Source organism: Phoenix dactylifera, chromosome 14 (assembly GCF_009389715.1).
Source record: "Phoenix dactylifera cultivar Barhee BC4 chromosome 14, palm_55x_up_171113_PBpolish2nd_filt_p, whole genome shotgun sequence".
NCBI classification, from domain to species: domain Eukaryota; kingdom Viridiplantae; phylum Streptophyta; class Magnoliopsida; order Arecales; family Arecaceae; genus Phoenix; species Phoenix dactylifera.
In genome coordinates this window covers 264,880-282,334 of record NC_052405.1, presented here as the reverse complement: position 1 = coordinate 282,334, position 17,455 = coordinate 264,880, and the positions used below count along the sequence as shown (strand labels likewise).

The 17,455-nt window shown below is 35.8% G+C and overlaps 2 protein-coding genes across 4 annotated transcripts; one reads left to right on the top strand and one right to left on the bottom strand.

The window, feature by feature from the left end:
• Positions 1 to 1,018: 1,018 nt before the first annotated feature.
• LOC103701302 lies at positions 1,019 to 6,891 on the bottom strand. Its single transcript, XM_008783314.3, has 2 exons — positions 6,632 to 6,891; positions 1,019 to 1,493 (listed from the first exon to the last, which is right to left on the bottom strand). The coding sequence occupies exons 1-2, from the start codon at positions 6,702 to 6,704 to the stop codon at positions 1,279 to 1,281; spliced, it is 288 nt and encodes a 95-aa protein (XP_008781536.1). The 5' UTR covers positions 6,705 to 6,891; the 3' UTR covers positions 1,019 to 1,278.
• Positions 6,892 to 9,785: 2,894 nt separating this feature from the next.
• LOC103701304 (receptor homology region, transmembrane domain- and RING domain-containing protein 1-like) lies at positions 9,786 to 17,455 on the top strand. Of its 3 annotated transcripts, none has more exons than XM_008783315.4 (5): positions 9,786 to 9,894; positions 10,073 to 10,358; positions 11,936 to 12,160; positions 14,107 to 14,511; positions 16,443 to 17,455. In XM_008783315.4, the coding sequence occupies exons 2-5, from the start codon at positions 10,211 to 10,213 to the stop codon at positions 16,982 to 16,984; spliced, it is 1,320 nt and encodes a 439-aa protein (XP_008781537.2). In that variant the 5' UTR covers positions 9,786 to 9,894; positions 10,073 to 10,210; the 3' UTR covers positions 16,985 to 17,455. The 3 variants fall into 3 exon arrangements, with proteins under 3 accessions (XP_008781537.2, XP_008781538.2, XP_026658112.2); XM_008783316.4 differs by having other exon boundaries at positions 9,807 to 9,934; XM_026802311.2 differs by having other exon boundaries at positions 9,822 to 10,358.

Here is a 17,455-nt window from a genome sequence, read left to right as displayed (position 1 = left end):
GGGGTAACGCTTGAGATTTAAAAAAAAGAAAAAAGAAAACTATCTTTTGATCAAAGATTTCAACCATCAGAGTTATGTGGGGGGAGGGTACCCCGTTACGTAGTCTATTACCTATAAATTCATTCTATTTTTTTTTTTAAAAAAAGAAAGAGATATTGATTGAATAACTTTAGCTTGTTATAAGAGAATAAGCATGTGAGAAAATAAATTTATTTTAAAAAATTATTATGATTATAGTTATGTGAGAACTAAGCAGTAATTTTGTTTAGGTTATGCTCTTGGTTATTCAGAAAGCCAACAATGGAGTGGATGAGAACCTCCAGTGCTATAAATTGGATTGGATGACAACATACATAGTTGATCGCACATGATCTACTTTATAGACGACTATATGAGATATTTTTACTAAATTTTTTAATATTTTATTTTCTGATTCCCACACAAGTGTATTTATTTTATATTAGCTTAATAAAACTAGTTTACCAAAAAAAAAAAAAAAATCCTTGACTCATACTATTTTAACGAGTTGGCATCACAAGGATATATCAGCACGTTGACGTGGTGTCATGCACCATCCCTCCTCATGCCTTTCATATTTCAAGGGTTTTTATCCATATGATGCCCGTAAATGGATAAAAGTATTCAAAATGGTAATGGAAAGAGAAAACAAGAAGCACCAATTAGAAATTTAGAATGGCAATAGTACTTTTTTAGCCTGTCAGCTTCATTGTTAAATATCTTTTTGAATCAAGGGGCATCAATTAGTATGATAATAAATAATCACAGGCATCCCCCAAACAAGAGAATAAACTGGCATCTGTCATATCAAGACATCAATGCCTCATCAAACTATAGCAAGCATGAAACAGAACCAGCAGTTGATTGTATTCACTAACAATAGCTGAAGCCAGCCTTATATTTCCCTTTAATTCTCCAGGTTGATATTCAAACTGGCACACAAAAAGGCTCTACCAAATTCTTAATTAGGAACAAGCAGGGCCAAAAAGAATTTTGGGTGTTTCACAAATACAACATGAGGCCACCGACCATGCTAGGTTGATCAAGCGGCAATACTAACAAATTGAGATGCAGAATCAAATCTCAATTCAGACACCTTCATTCACAAAAAAATAACATGCATCCAATTATCCGCGGCAACAACATCAAATTTATTATGGAAAATCTAGTCTCTGATTAATCAGGAGCAAACATTGCTGGGATTATCGAAGAACAGAAGGAAACATGCAAAGATTCATTACTTCCAGCATGTAGAGTACATCATCCAGACGCCGTCTTCTTCTGCTGGAATATGACAGCAATAACTGGAACAGCCACACCAATGCTGAAGACGGACAGGACCGCGAGTGGCATCTTCAGTTTTTGATGCTTCATACGATCCAGGTTGTACATGTGCTTTGCGTGAAGGTAGTATCCCTCATCATGGCCATGCCCTCCCATTCTCTTTACCCCAGTAGCATGCAGCGCTCGAGACGCTGGAAAATATGAAAACAACTTGTGTCAGAAACTAAAATTGATGAACCAAACAAACTGAAGCAGTGTCTTATCTGCTGACTTGAGTCAGGACCCAAATAAAACAACCAATGCCCAACTTCTATTGGATAATACAAGAGCGGAATAGGTGACCAGGTTACTCATATTCACCCAGCTATGACAATCATTAGCCACAAAAATGATATAGGATTCAAGCATCCTCCACAAAATCAAGTCACTTGCTAGCTAAATGTTTAATAAATAATGACAGATGACATCACAATCAAATCAACATCAACTGCACAGTTGCATCTAGAGTAACTGTATTATATAATGATTTTTTTAAATAATATGCAAACTTGCAGTTCTTTGATAAATTTTGCCTTTTGTAGAACGTTTGCATTAAAGTGGTTATACATAGTGTGCAAGAGAACAAAACAGTAGAGAAAAAATTCTAAGAGCTACTCTATTGACTTGCCCAAATTGCATAAAGTTGCATAAATGCAATTCCGTCCATAATTTTTCCATCAAAGCAAAATACACTTCAACAAAGAGCATACAATAAAGTCAGAGAAAATAATGGAATGATCTCTCAACCATTTTGCTAATATTTTCATAATGGTTCCCCATGCTCCTGCCTGCAGGAAAGAACCAGTGAGTTCGGCATTCAAATGGCTCACAACATATGTTGATCTAGATAGCCTCAGAGCCTATTATTTGAAACAATATATGAGATAACACATAATTGCATATTGATCAAACATCTGCATGCTAAGCAAACTAGAAGCATTTACAAGTAAAAAAAGACAAAAAAGAGAGGACAGAGTTGTAGACTAGAATTACATATTCACCATTTTAACAACATTATTCTTTTTATATAAGTCTCCAAACTGTACTTTTTCTGTATGGTAACTTTGTCCCCAATTGTATCAGCAACTGGTTTTGGAATACTATTAAGGATCCAGGAAATGGATCATCATAGTGTAAAACCCAAACCATTCCAATAGCAAAGCTCCAAATGATACAATGATTCGTGTTGCCATTTCATGAATCTTCGTACCAGTATGCAATATCTACCAGGGACTAAAGTTTGTAAATTACCAGGGATTAACTGATGAGAATGCCTTGAAACTATAATATAAAACATACAAGAGCTTGATTCACAGGTTACAGCATGTTGCATGAGATGGAACTCTTCTGGTTACTGCAGCTTATAATTTTTCCTTCCATATAAATTCTTTCGCACATCACACTGCAGGTTGGCCACATTTATCCTCATATTTTTACGCCTATCTTGCTATGGAGATAAAACAATCCAACTATATTCTCACAATAGAATTGCAGCTCATATTTTGTCCTTGCATTGCTAAAACCCCTGTCCTATATACAAGACCCTATGTAACAAGTTTCGTTTTTATTTCTCACGTGTATCAGGTAAGAATGGATTACATAAGTTCTAATCCCTATTACCTAACCATCCACTGTTTCTTTCTAAATGCCCATTAGAAATAAATCATGATGAAGGCAATATCCAATAAGGGATAGGTTAAGGCATGTGCTATGTACTCTTCCATTCTCCTCATGATGCATTTGCCTCTTACTAAGAAGACAGGAAAACCTAGCCCATGCACCACAAGGCATCTTTGGGGCAACTTGCCTCAAGACGTGAGGCAAAGTGAGCTGAGAAAAGACATTTAGTCAGCAGTAAGAACATCTAGGTTGTGATATGAAGGATCTTTATGAGAGGGATAAAGTGGTTATGCTGGCCCTGAAACGCCATAGTTTGCATACCTCTGCTATATTCAAAAAATAAAGGAAATGCCAAATGAAAGGTTCATATAGAATAGTATTAGAATTATGTAGCTAGATCTTTTAATCAAACTTGGTTAGGTTCAAGTCATGTTTCATGTAATGTAGTCGTGCAAAAGTTGCCACGGGAGAATGAATCTCCCAAATAATGCTTGAGTCAATGGAGAGAATAGTCCACCAAAAGCATATCTTATAGTATTTATTTTCATTTGCCAGCGAATATAAGATGTCAGCCAAGGTTTACCATACCGGTCGATATGGTACCATTTCGAACATATCGTATCGTACCAGTACTGAACCGGTACGCAGTCGCATATCATACCGATACTTAGTACGCCTCGCTGTCTCATACTATACCATGTACCGACACTGTAATAGGATGGCACCGGTACGAAGTTTGGTACCGAGACGACAAACTCTGATGTCAATTATCACTATTTTCCATGCCAGCACAAACCCAAAAATCTAGAGATGCTAAGGAGATGTAGCCGAAGTGTGTTATAAGTTGTTAATGAACTCTATTCCCTCAGGAATTTTGCTCTTTGTTCGAGTTATTTAGTATCAATTTTTCATTTATTTGTTCATATAACCACGGATATGTGTTGGTGTGGATACATCTGTGGCAGAGAAAATGGTAGAATTAGAATTGGCCTTTCTTACATAACAGCTCACGCATATGCAAGTTGCAACCCATTACAAAACCACAAAGTACACCACTTAACCTGATATAGACCACTTAACTTGATAAAATCTGGGTGCAGTATAAGATTCTAACGACTGATGAAATCCGGGTGCAATATAAGATTCTAATGACTGATAAAACTGTTGACATTCGATGTTATGAGTAAGTTCGCCATATTCCACATGAATCAGCAATAGTTAAATATATAATCGCATCAAGCAAAAAAATATTATCTAAAATACTGTCTCTACCAAGAATCAAACCTTTGTTCTCCCGCTTAGCTGCCAACCACTTGGTGACCAATGCAACTTGGTCATTTATGACCTTGTGGTGTTTTATTATACTTCTTTAAAACTTATTCACATCATAAAAACAATATATATATGCTATTTATTAATTCTTTTTTATAACAATATATCCTTTACACTATGATAAAAAATGAAATATGTCATTTTTTACTCATGATATTTTCAAATCTTTATTCTTTAAAATATTCAAAAACATCAATACATATAACATATTCATACAGATATACATACTTTCTTACAAGTTCTCTATAAAAGATAAATTTTTATTATTTTTATATTGTAGATTTTTATTCTAAGAATTAATTTCTAACATATTTTTTGATATAAATCCAATCGAACCAATGATCAAGATATTTGGCCGAATCAGTCTATGTGTGAGTTTAATAACAATAATTTAGACTCTTACCAGTTAATTGTGCATTATGTATGATTTTGATATTAGATCCCCTTTACAACTATGTCATTTATGTTGGTTTTCACTATTAAAATATACTCAAAATCCGATTTGTATCTGAATAATAGCCGATTATATATCCGTATTGAATAAAAAAATTATTGATATAGCTAATATCCGATTTGTATCTATATCTGTTTCGAACAAACATCGATACTAATCTTGATATCCGTTTAATATCCATATCCATGTTTGTATCCACTGAAAAAAATGGAAATGGATATACCAACACCCACTCTGTATCCGATACGTTTTCAGCCCTATAATCATTTGGATGTTGTTAATAATGTCAAAATGTCATGTGCTTCTCGACTCATGAAGAGGTATAATCAGTGACATGGACTCGATGATTAAAGAATAATAGAAATTATAGATAAGGAACGGCATGAAAACATCGCAATCATGAAATTCATTTCTGAAAATTCCAAAGAATATAGAGATCCACAAAGAATGGTAGCATATCATCTTAAAAATTAATAGTATAATATTTATCAATCATCCAACATTGCATTGGCATATTGGTTTCAGAAGTTGACATAAACTCCCTTATTCTACATGCTCAACAATAGACCTCCTAAAAGATTCAGATGCTGAGACTTTTAACTCTTGAGGTTGACCAAAACTGAAAGAGAAAGTACATGATCGGATCTTGAAAGGATTGCTTGTCTGAAGAGGCATAATTCTGTGTATCTAGCAAAGCTACAATCAGTCTTCTAGTGCTGTGAAACCAAAACCTAAATTTTGAGAGGTAATCTAGAGCTTGGAGGTATATAGTTTTTTTTTGTCCATTTAACACAAGATCTTTAACTTGAAAAATGAAAGCCAATATCTAACCATCTTTATATAGTCCCAGAACTTGTTGAAACTTGAAGGTATTGTGTTGAAACAAAAGCTTGACTGATCGGCATTCATACTTAAGATGAACATCATCACACCTATATGGGATTGGCTAGATGGAAGAAACAATCACTGACAATTTCTAACTATCTTTCTCATCTGCTTCACAGTCTGACATCAACCCACTATTATCTAACCTATCATGACCGCTTCACCATCCAGACATACTAGTGCCGCTGGAACGAAATGATCTCTATACTAGATGGGCAAAATTGAAGAAAGACATAATGAGACTGCCTAAGCATTATAAGGCATCCTGCTGGAAAGCACAGGCATATGAATATCCTAGAAATATGATATGCTGTGAGAAAAGATAGGAAGAGACACCCAGAATTCAGTAGCTCCAGTACACAGTGGTTGAAACCCAACAAAAAGCCGGACTATGGTTTATAATACGCCCGCTTCTCTGCTGCTAAGCAGAAACTACAATAGCATTGATTGTATGGTATTAAGCTTTCTATTTTTTTACTGAGAATGAATGCGAAACACCCGGAAAATTTACCACACATCGCACTGAAATGGGAACGAATCTGATACTGCAATCACATGAATTTTTTAGGTTTATGTTTTACCATTCCAAGTAAAAAATCCATAAGATATGCACAAGGAATCTACTAAAACGACACTAGATCTTTAAAATACGGGCCATTTACTCACTTGATATGCTCACGCACTAACAATAAATATCGAAGGTTTATCATCTTTCATACAGATCCATCCAAAAAAAATTCTTTTTCGGATCAAAAAAAAGCATCCACACCTTACCAAAGTTAGAAAATCATCAGGAATAGAGAAATCCATTAATAAAAATTGATCAAAAGAAACACATGCCGGAACGAGTTAGCGAGTAATAGCTATTAATCCCTCGGAAGAATAAAATAACGGGGCATGGAGGTATAACAAGATGTACAAAACTCTAATCTTCCGCTCTATGTCTGATTGATTCGGAGAAGATTAAGAGATTGAGTAAAAAAGGGGGAAGGGATTTACCGGATTTGGAAAGGGTGGCTTCGGAGGATGTCAACAGCTTGATCCCGGATCGGAGTCCACGGTTCAACGCCATAGCCGTCGCTCGAAGATTTCCCTCTCGCTCTCTCTCGCCGCTCTGGAACCCTAAAGATGAGAAGAGAGACTCGCCGATTTGTGGACGAATTAAAGGAATAAAAAAAATAAGAACGGGAAACTAGGGCGAGCGAGTAGCTGGGACTTGCACGAAAAGCACTGGCTCTCCAAAAGCGCTTTTGGATTGACCAGATATATTTGATAAAAAAATTAAAAAATAAAGCTATCGCAGAGCTAAAACAGCCATAGAAGCTTCAAAATAAAAAAAAAAAATTAAAAAAATATTTTTAGCATGAATAAAAAAAATGTCTTGATTTATAATTTTTTTTTAAAACCAAAATACTCATAATAAAATATTATAATTACAAAATTAATTTCTAAAATATTATATTAATAAAATATTAATATATAATAATTATTATAATATTTTATATTTTTATTATTGTATTATACTATTAATATAATATTATAATATATTTATATGTTATGTTTATCAAATTATGTTATATTTTTATACTATAGTATATAATATTGTATTATAATATTATATTACATTATAGTAATATTATACTATATTATATATTTATGTATTAATATCTATTATATTTTACTATGCTCTGTTGTATAATACTATGCAATATCTTTATAGTCATTTTGTCATACTAAAAATATTTTCTTAGTTTCTTTATCAAATATATATTAAAGTTTCACAGCATTTTAGAAATGTTGTTACCAAACAGCAAATAGCTTTTTATAAAAGTTCTATTTCAAAAAGTTTTACTTCCAAAAATTCTACTGTCAACAACTCTGCTAAATGAGTTAGTAGAAACTTTGCACGGCGGTTCTAAGCCATGGGCTCTATATTAAATTCTTACTAGTCCCATGTGGTGTGTCGAGGCTCGTGCAAACTTAGAATAATAATTGTCTGTAACTCCTTGTCGGATTTGAAATACAAAATAAGCTTCATTCTAAGTAAGGACCCATGCGGACATGTATTTAATCCCATATTGGTTATTTGCTGGATAAATCTTGGATACTTATACAGGATCGAGGAACTAAATTAATACCTTTCAGCTAGTCATTTTAGATGAGGTCCTGGGTTGTTACAAATGGTATCAGACCGGACCCATCTTATAACCTATGCGGACTAAAGGATACTACAACACAGATTCATTAAAGCTAACCACAGACCGATGGTGGTGTTTATGATTAAATTTAAATAGATTTAAATCCTTAGCTCGACGAGGACATTAGGACTTAAACGAGAAGAATATGTGAGGACCCATGCGGGCATGTATTTAGTCCCCCGTTGGTTATTCGTTAGGTAAATCTTGGATACTTATATAGGATCGAGGAACTTAAATTATACCTTTCGGCTAGCCATTCTGGGTTATATTTGAAGTTTTGAACAACTCTTGTCAAATAGCTCGCAGGTAGAGCTGATCATAGATGGTTATATTTTAAAGAAACTAGACCCGAATCTCCACTAGAAATGAATATAGTGGCCTGGCTCACGATCAGCTCTAATTTATACTCTGTGGTAATTGTAAAAAAGTTTTATCTTGGTTGGAACTAGTTTATACTCAACATTTCTTGTCTTAGCCTCTTGCAGAAGGCAGGTGGTTCTTCGTAAGTTTCACCTAGTCTTTAAACTAAATCCTGCTGGGATTGGTTTAAATTTACTAAAAACATCCTTAAAATTTGTTTTGAAAAATTGGTGCCGCAATTAACTGTCGGATCCTAACTGAGTCGGGCTGAGCAATATATATTCAATGTCATGTATTGTATATCTTGATTCAAGCTTTTGGCTAGGAGAGGCCAATGCTTGACATGGGGATAAGTGCAAAAACTTGGAGTCCATTATCAGCTTTGTTATCATCAAGGAACTCGATTATATCTCCTAAGAAACTGAAACTATATAGTGATTTGGTGGTTGACTAGTTGACAATCAAGAGCCTATTAGTAGGATAATTAAACTATTGTTGAAGAAACTGAAACTATATAGTGATTTGATTAACCTTGTCACTTATGATATATTATATTTCATCAGACTCATAGGATATCCATCGAGCTCAAGATCCATGTTTTCTACCTTTGAAGTCCATTCTCCATGCTATAGTTCACATACAAGGACACATCCTAAAGAAATGAAGCTGCTCGTATCAGTATGTGCTTTGGGGACTATTGAGTGTCTGTTCATCGAGATAATACCGGATTTTATGAAATCAGGAGTTCAAATGGTAAGACGTTCTACAAGGAAGGCATGCCAATAGGTCAAAGATGCCATCGCATCAATCAAATGGGCCCTAGACTAGATGGCTGTATCATTCCATATTAGGTCAACCATCATCCTATCCAATCAATCAATAAAAGGTTCAATCGATGAAATCAAATTTTTTTACTTTTTATATTTTATTAAAAATTATTAGATGGACCAAGTTCAATAAACCAATCTAATAGTCACGTGCGATATTACTCTCTTAATTAAACTATTCATGATCAAAATAGGATGGATAGTGGAATAAATTTTCATCTTTGAGTTAATCTTGAGTAGTTTAAATTTAAGTGTTGGTTAATACAAGAAGTGGCTATTGGATTGGTCCACTGTTCATCTAATAATTTCTTCTCTTCCGCCCATTGCCTCACTATTTTAGCCAAAAAGTCCCCTTCTTCTCACATCAACTCATCTTCTATCCACGGCACATCAAGATTCAAGATTCAAGAGTCGTAGGCAGCACGTGAAATTCACGTGTTCGGATGAGCCTTTTGATAGCGGCTTTTACGCTAGGATTATACACCATCAAATCCCGACAATCAAATCCCACCGCCCAATTGATGGTCCCTTGCACCAATCATGGAGGCGGTTTAGAATGCCTATCCACCGTGACCTCATAGGCTCATATATTTTATGGAAGATAATATACGCCGCGCGGGTACAATAACATCCTACATTGACGTAAATAGATTTTTATGCGATCTAGTATAACCATCCGTCGTGTCCACGTGGCGATTTCTATCTGAAAGAACGGCAGATCTTGTTTCTGCATGGAAATTTTTATGAGGAGATTTATACAACGTTTCCTTTCACGAGATATTTTATTCGGCGCTCCGACGCTTCCTAACGTACTCCGAAACCCTTCTTCTCATTTGCCGCTCCCTTCCTCCTGATGGCTGCCGATGTCTCCATTTCTGTGAGTTTTCTCCTCTCTCTTCTCGACTCGGAGGTCGAAGGTACGAAGATTCAGAGAATGCGAATGAAAGTGGAGAGATCTTTTTTTCTCGTTTTCTTTTTTTTCAAAGACTTTCGTGTTTGCTTGTTGGATTTCTCACGGTAATTGATTTATTTATAGAAGTGCTAAAAATGTCCAGGAATCGGGTGGGGGACCCTGTATGATTTGAAGAACTGAGGTTGGATTTTGTGAGTGGAGTAAGAGGCGAAAGACTACTGGCTTCTTTTTTTAACTACGGATTCGAATCGAAATTTTGGGCGGATTTCTTGTTTCGAAAATGGTGTTTTTGAGTCGTATTGATGGAGGTTTGTGTGCGGCTTTTGTCTGCGTCCTTCTCTATATTCTGGTGGAATTGGCGGATGGGAATGTGGTCTTGATTGGCAGGAATCTGTCGAGATCTTTTGATGACATTGAGGCTAATTTCGGTAAGAGTTTTTTTCCCCCTATTTTTCCCCTATTTTTCTGAGAATTTATCTCTATTTTTGTTGCTGGAATTGGTGGTGCACGACTTTTATAGGGGGATCGATGTTTAAATGTTGCATTTTTGATGTTATTATAGTTTGCTCAATATTTAAGGAATTGTTGAGACTCTCCACCGAGCACCTTGTTTGAATCAAAAGATGGTGTTTTCTTGTTTGGTTTTCAATTTTCTTATATATGGGGCAATGGCATCATGCGTTCCTTAATTTCTATAACGAAGAACATCAGAATTTTTCTTTGTTAACTGGGCTTAGTCTTTTATTTATTTATTTATTTATTTTCACACCTATCCTTTTTTTTTTCCTTCTCTATTGAGACAGGTTTGTGGGAAGGTAGGGCAAAGATGTGGGCTGATCAAAATTGGCTTCCTTGTTCAAATCTTAGGTTTGTGCCATCTTGGGCACTATAAACAAAATTGATAAGTGAAGGCGAAGGGCTGAAGGCTTCTTTATAAAACATATGTAGTTTCATTGATTCATATCATGATGTTGTGTTTTCCTCTCTTTTTAATTTTCGTGCACATAATGGGAATGTTTGAGTAACTGTTTAAATGGAAGAGAGAGACAGAGAGAGTAATGTAAAGTAGCTTGTTTAATAACTCCTAATTTCTGTAAAAAGCAAATACTGCAAAATAGCAAGCTGTCACTAAACATGACAAGAACTTATCTGGCATGAAACAAATTAAATATGTTATGTAATGATGCCTTATGACTTTGGAGGTAATGAGTGTCCTTGCGGCTACGATCATGCGTTTTGAGGTGTATTAACTGATTAACAGCAGATATCAGGGAAGGAACTCAAATTTTAGCAACAAACATGTTGTATGGTTGCTTAATTACTCTGTTTTTACATATGAAGAGATTCGGATTCAGGAGCTGAGAGAGGTTAATAAGAAAAAGTAAAACTAGACTGGTATCTGGTACAAACTTAAGCAACCATATTTCCACTCCAAAAGTGAAAAAAAAGAGATATGCTTAGATGAAGAGGTCAGACCCTCACCTCTCTCCCTCTCCTTCCAATGTTAGATTTTTGTTGCTTTTCATTAGACCCAAATTTTTATTTCTTGGGTCAAAACTTACTTTATCACCCTTTCCAGCAACTCTATTGAGTGATTTATTTATGCTAACCTGTGCATTAGTATGAAAGATTGGTAGATTCGATAGGCATAGAAATTTCATTTTAATGGAGCATTTTTTTACAATCTAGACTAGGTGATAAGTGGTATTGCCCTTGCTGTTGAAACCAATTTCTTCCTTGATTTTTTCCTTATTTTGGGTTACAAGGCCAGATGCATATTTTGCTTTGTATGTTATTAGAACCTTCATTCCCCCTTCTGTATTCCTTCAACAATATATTACCTTACATCTTTTGTCTCAATGTTAACTGAATGTTTTTAGTGTTTTTTATGCAGTTGTTTTCCTTATTCCAACAAGAAATGCAATCAATAGTAATCATGCAATTCCGATTCATTGCCAGAATAAATAATAAAGTTCTGACAATTGATTCATTTTGTGTTCTCCAGCTCCGGCTGTAAGAGGATCCGGCGAAAATGGGGTCATATACACAGCCGAACCTCTTGATGGATGTACTCCATTGACCAATAAAGTGGTCAATGATTCAAGATCCTCATTTGCTCTAATCATAAGAGGAGAATGTCAATTTGATGAAAAAGTTAGAAACGCACAAGATGCTGGATTTAAAGCTGCTATTGTCTACAATGATCAAGATCATGGTCTATTGGTTGCAAGTAATGTTTTGACATTTATAAATATTTGATTTGATGTTATCTAGCCTAAAATTGAAATTCTCTTTTTTTTTTCTTGCTGTTATTTACACTGAAGTCCTTTTTGACATGACCAACTTGAAAAATCTAGCAGCATAGAAGAACTTTTTGGTGCATGTATCATGTGCACCTTCAGATATGGATAGCTACATCATTACATGATATAAAATATAACTGAATTGCTATTTCGTCTAAAGTAGATATTGGTTCCTCTTCACAATTGTAGATGTTAGATTTGATAACCAGCTTGTCAAACTCTGTTTATGTTGTTCTGTGTTTGGTAAACCATTTTTTATATGTATGCTATTGCTAGTCGTTGTTGCATAAATATATATAGGTATCCTTGGAGGCATTACTTAGTAATTCAGAGGGTTGTGTCGGGTCGAGAGTTGTTTGTAAAGCATTCTCAAACTTTGATGGATCATACCTTGGTACATAAAGCTGACCACACATATATGGGATAAGGCTTATCATTAAGGTTTTAATCTACTTCAGTACTACTATAATGAAATAGAACTCATTAGCATGATCTCAGAGTGGGTGCTAGATCGGATTCAGATGCCAGAGTGGGGAAGTGACACTTCAAAAACTTAGGAAGCTATAGTGCATCTGGATCATCGGTATAAATAATTCTAGGCACAGATATCAAATTCCAGAACATGCGGTCATTGCGTTATTAATAATGTATAGTTGTATTATCAGTAAGTTATGTAGTTTAATTCTTGTTCTTGTATAAGTTATTACTTTTTTTTGGCCTATGATATTGCAAACATGGGTGGTGATATGGTTGTTAGACATTTTATGTTCTCAGGATCCACGCGCCACTCCGACATAAATATTTTACTTTATTGTTGGGAGGGAGTTGGCTTTTATTCATATTTATACACGTGAAGAAAGGCTGATTAGATCTCCCTTTCTTTTTTATGATTTAAAATATTTCTTCTTGTAAGCTATTCCTGCAAAAAATAAGGATGAGTTATTTTCTTCTTTTGCTAGTCGAGAAAGTTTAGCTGTTTGTTTCCGTTCTCCACCCATTCTTTCTTTTGTCCTAGGTCAAGTTTGGAGCTAGTGGAGTGGAGTCAAACAAAAGGGCTTGGGATTAAATACTAGGAAGATTAGCAAAACCAATAATCATTGTCAATTTATTTTGGATGGACATGGGATGCTTTTGATAAAGAAAGTTTGTTATGTGATTGTGGAGTTATTTCTTGAGGTTAGATGTAGATTACTGGTAAGTTTAGGGACATAGCATATGCACAAGCAATAAATATTGGGTATTTTTGGAAGGGCAAATGGATTAGAGTTTGAGAACTTTTAGTAGAAATAATTTGTACTGTGTTGACAAAATAACTTGGGGGACAGAAATATGACATGGAACTTACTAACAGGGAGGAGATCAATCCATAGCGAGCAGGTAGTATATGCCCATTTGTGAAGCTTACGTTTTTGAGCAAGTAAGAAGCTAATTCTTGCTTAGACAAAAGGAAATCCAATTTGGATTTGGTGCAGGATAGTCATGAATGGAGGCTATAATAAAATTAACAGCAAGCTTCTACCATCTATAGGGGTTTGACATCTTATTTTCATAGATATATGGGATTTCCATTTGATGTGCTGGCTGATGCCACTATTCTAATCCAAATAGGCTCCTGTAATGTTTTACTGCTGCATTAAAGAAAAATCAGAAAGCAATGTCTCTCAAGTCAATTCATATCTATGCTGAATTTTGGGCTTTGACAGGAGACATGAACATGACAATGTATTCATAGTTAATTATGCAGTTTTCTAAGGCTTAAGTTTCCCTTTGCGAAGGTGATCTATTAGACCTCTCTAGTTATAGTTAGCAGTTGATCTGTGTCCTTTCATATTTAATATCCTATGCTCAGTATCTTACTATGAACATATTGCAGTGGTAGGAACTCCAGATGGCATCAATATACCAGCTGTGTTTATCTCTAAAGCATCTGGCGATGTACTTAGGAAATATGCAGGTCTTACAGACATGGAGTTGTGGATCATACCAAGCTTTGAGAATTCAACATGGTCTATTATGGCCATCTCCTTCATATCTTTACTTGCCATGTCGGCTCTGCTGGTTACATGTTTCTTTGTGCGTAGACAACATGTTAGACGTGAACGACCTAGAGCTTCTCAAATCAGGGGTTTCCATGGGATGAGCAGGCGACTAGTGAAAGCAATGCCAAGTCAGCTATTCATGTCAGTGTTGGAAGACGGTTGCACTTCACAAACATGTGCTATTTGCCTAGAGGACTACAATGTTGGGGAGAAGCTTCGTGTGCTGCCTTGTCATCACAGTAAGCCACTTCACCACAGCATAGTCACAATCGCCTTCACTGTTTCTTACTTTCTAGTAGATGGAGAACGTGCTTTGCTCAGGTTACTTTGAAGAGTTGAATAAAGCTTATTTTTGTTATAAAAAAGGGAAATAATACACCCTATCTTTAGCATATAATATTCAACAATTAGTATATTGTTAAGTTTCCTTCTGAATTCTTTATTACTTACTAGTTCTATACCCTTGTTAAACCAATCAATGCAAATTTCTACCTAGTAACCTGAACACCTCTGGTTTTAATATTTATTTTGGTGGACATCATGAATTCAAAGCTAAATTTATGAGTTTTAAGTCTGAGATCCTTGGTATTTCAAAAGATAACTGTGCTCGTAGAATATGTGCTCTTTGACAACTTGCACACTCAGTTCGAATTTGATGCTAAGATTGCAAAATAATGGAGGTCATTCTCTAAGGTGGTAAATGAGAAGAGTTAGAAGAAATGAAAATTTTAGAAGTGGTCCTTACTGACTTGGAAAAGTAGATGGTAGAGCATCACGAGTTGGAGTTATTTGGTTGGCGGCTCTGGGATGGAGGGGGTAGGGCACATTTTGTTGCCGAGAATGTATATAGAGTAGTGGCTGCAAGTGTTAGAACTAGTTTTAGTGGACTCTGAAAATCCAGCCAAGATGTGCATAGACAAAAGTCTTCCTCAGCCGAAACTTTTGTGCTTGTCACACGTTATTGATATTCAGGACGATGCACAATGGTTTGTGCTGTTTGAAAATGATTTAATGTTTATAAGTGAGATGCAAATAAGGTTAATCCTAAATTGGAATTATGGATTATGCCTTCTGAAGAGTACCTAAAGATTGGTAGAGCTAAAAGGAAATATATGCTATAGTTTCAGGGAGACTGAAAATGAGGCATCCAATGAAACAGTTCCTAAACCAATGTGATTATTATTATGATATTTATATAAGTTATACAGAAGAATGGCTGATTGACGGGGACATATATGATATAGTTAGAGTGGATGAAGTCAAGGGGTGCTTTCTAGGCATTATATGACTGTTAATAAAAGGGTGCCCTGGTGCATGTGGCTCCCACTACTGCAGAATCCGGAGAGGTTCAGATTTACACAGCCTTACCTTAGTGCAAAAAGGCTGTTTCTGTGTTTCGAACCGTGACACCGAAATCAAAATTGGAGCAACCTTACCATTGCGCTAAGGTCTGCTCTCTCTATCTGGGACTTAGCTGGAATAATTTATTAAGATGTCAGTAGCATACACAATGTCGTTTTGTTTCAAAATGTTAAGCACCGGGCGCAGAAGATGGCATAGTTGGGATGATAATGCTAAGGTAGATGCACAGTATAATGCAGGACATGGTGAGAACAGAATACAGTAGATGAAGTATAAGTTGCTCCTCATGGATGAACTGGTGAAAACTAATTGATATATTACAAGCATCTGTGATGGTGATCTGATGAGCTTCTCATGGGGAGAGGGGATTATATTTATATTAAATTGTTTTAGAAAGAAGACAGGGAGATCTAAGGTCAACTTGGATGAAGGTTGTGATTTTGGATTCATAAAAGTTGGCGGTGACGATGGATGTGGCCCACAATACTGGAAATTTTTTTTCAGTGATATCACAATAGGGAAATCCTTGTTGCTTGTAGACCTTGTGGGTTTTCAGATCAGTGGAAGTTCGAGCAGTAGCCTAGTGCACTTGTACTTAAATTCATGGACAATATACTCGTATAGAACCTTGGTTACTAGAGGACAATTAATTTTTCAAGATTTACTAAGATACCCTTCTCAACTAAAAATATGCATGTCATATATTCTTTTTATTTCTTTTCATTTTTCATTTTTTTGCTCATTTGATCATCTAAAACTTTTTTGATTCGTGTTGCATTATTTGATCCTGCATCATATTATTTTGCAGAGTTTCATGCTGTTTGTGTTGATTTCTGGCTCACTGCATGGAGAACTTTTTGCCCTGTATGCAAGCAAGATGCAAAGTCAAGCACAGCCCATCCTCCAGCCTCTGAGTCTACTCCATTACTTTCTCCGATCTCTGCATCCCCCTCTTCTTCTGCTGGATCTTTAGCAGCATCTCCACCTACACCAATAGTTCCCTCGCCACCATGGACACCATCAGCTTCCCTCACTCATTCACTTTCCTGTACTTGTGTTGTTAACCTGCATAAATCCTGTATTAACTCACCAATAGGTAATACCTCTGCAGATCTTCGAAATGCATCATCTCGCAGATCTTACTCCTCACATGTTCTCTCTGCGCATTTGCTGGGCTTTCCTTTGTCTTCGCCTTTCCACTCACAGTACATATCTTATATTCCTAGCTCCAGTAATGCATCACCTTGTTATCTTGTTGGTTCATCCAGTATGCAGTCATACGTGCAGCATTACGAATCAGAAGCAAGCCTCTCTGCTTTAGCTTCCACCCAATCTTTGCCGGGATGTTGATTCACCTCAATTGCCTCAAAAGTGTTGTCTTCTGCTGGCTCTGGCTCCCATTTTGCAGTTTATGATATACAATCCATGATTGAGAGGGCAGCTCTGTAGCAGGAATTTCAGTTAGATAAATGAGGTTCTATGTTACCTCATGCAACTATTTGGTTTTGGAACCCTGTGGTGCTCTTGATATTAGAGAGATTGTATGCATGACAAACATGAATGAGATGCTTTGCCCTGACACTTTGTGGAAAGGTTTGAGGGCTGTGATTAATTTGGATGCGAGATGTCATGTTTGACTAAAGAGGAATGATCTGAATTTTGGATTAATTGTGAAACTTCAGTTGCTCTATGGTCGTCATCTGGAGCTTGCTGGAACTTTCTTGTTTGTTCATTTTTGCTGCTAATTCTACATTAAGGTTAATGCTTGTGAAGCAGTTGTATGTATGTTTCTGCTATAATTTCTGTTTTCATGGTAAAAGA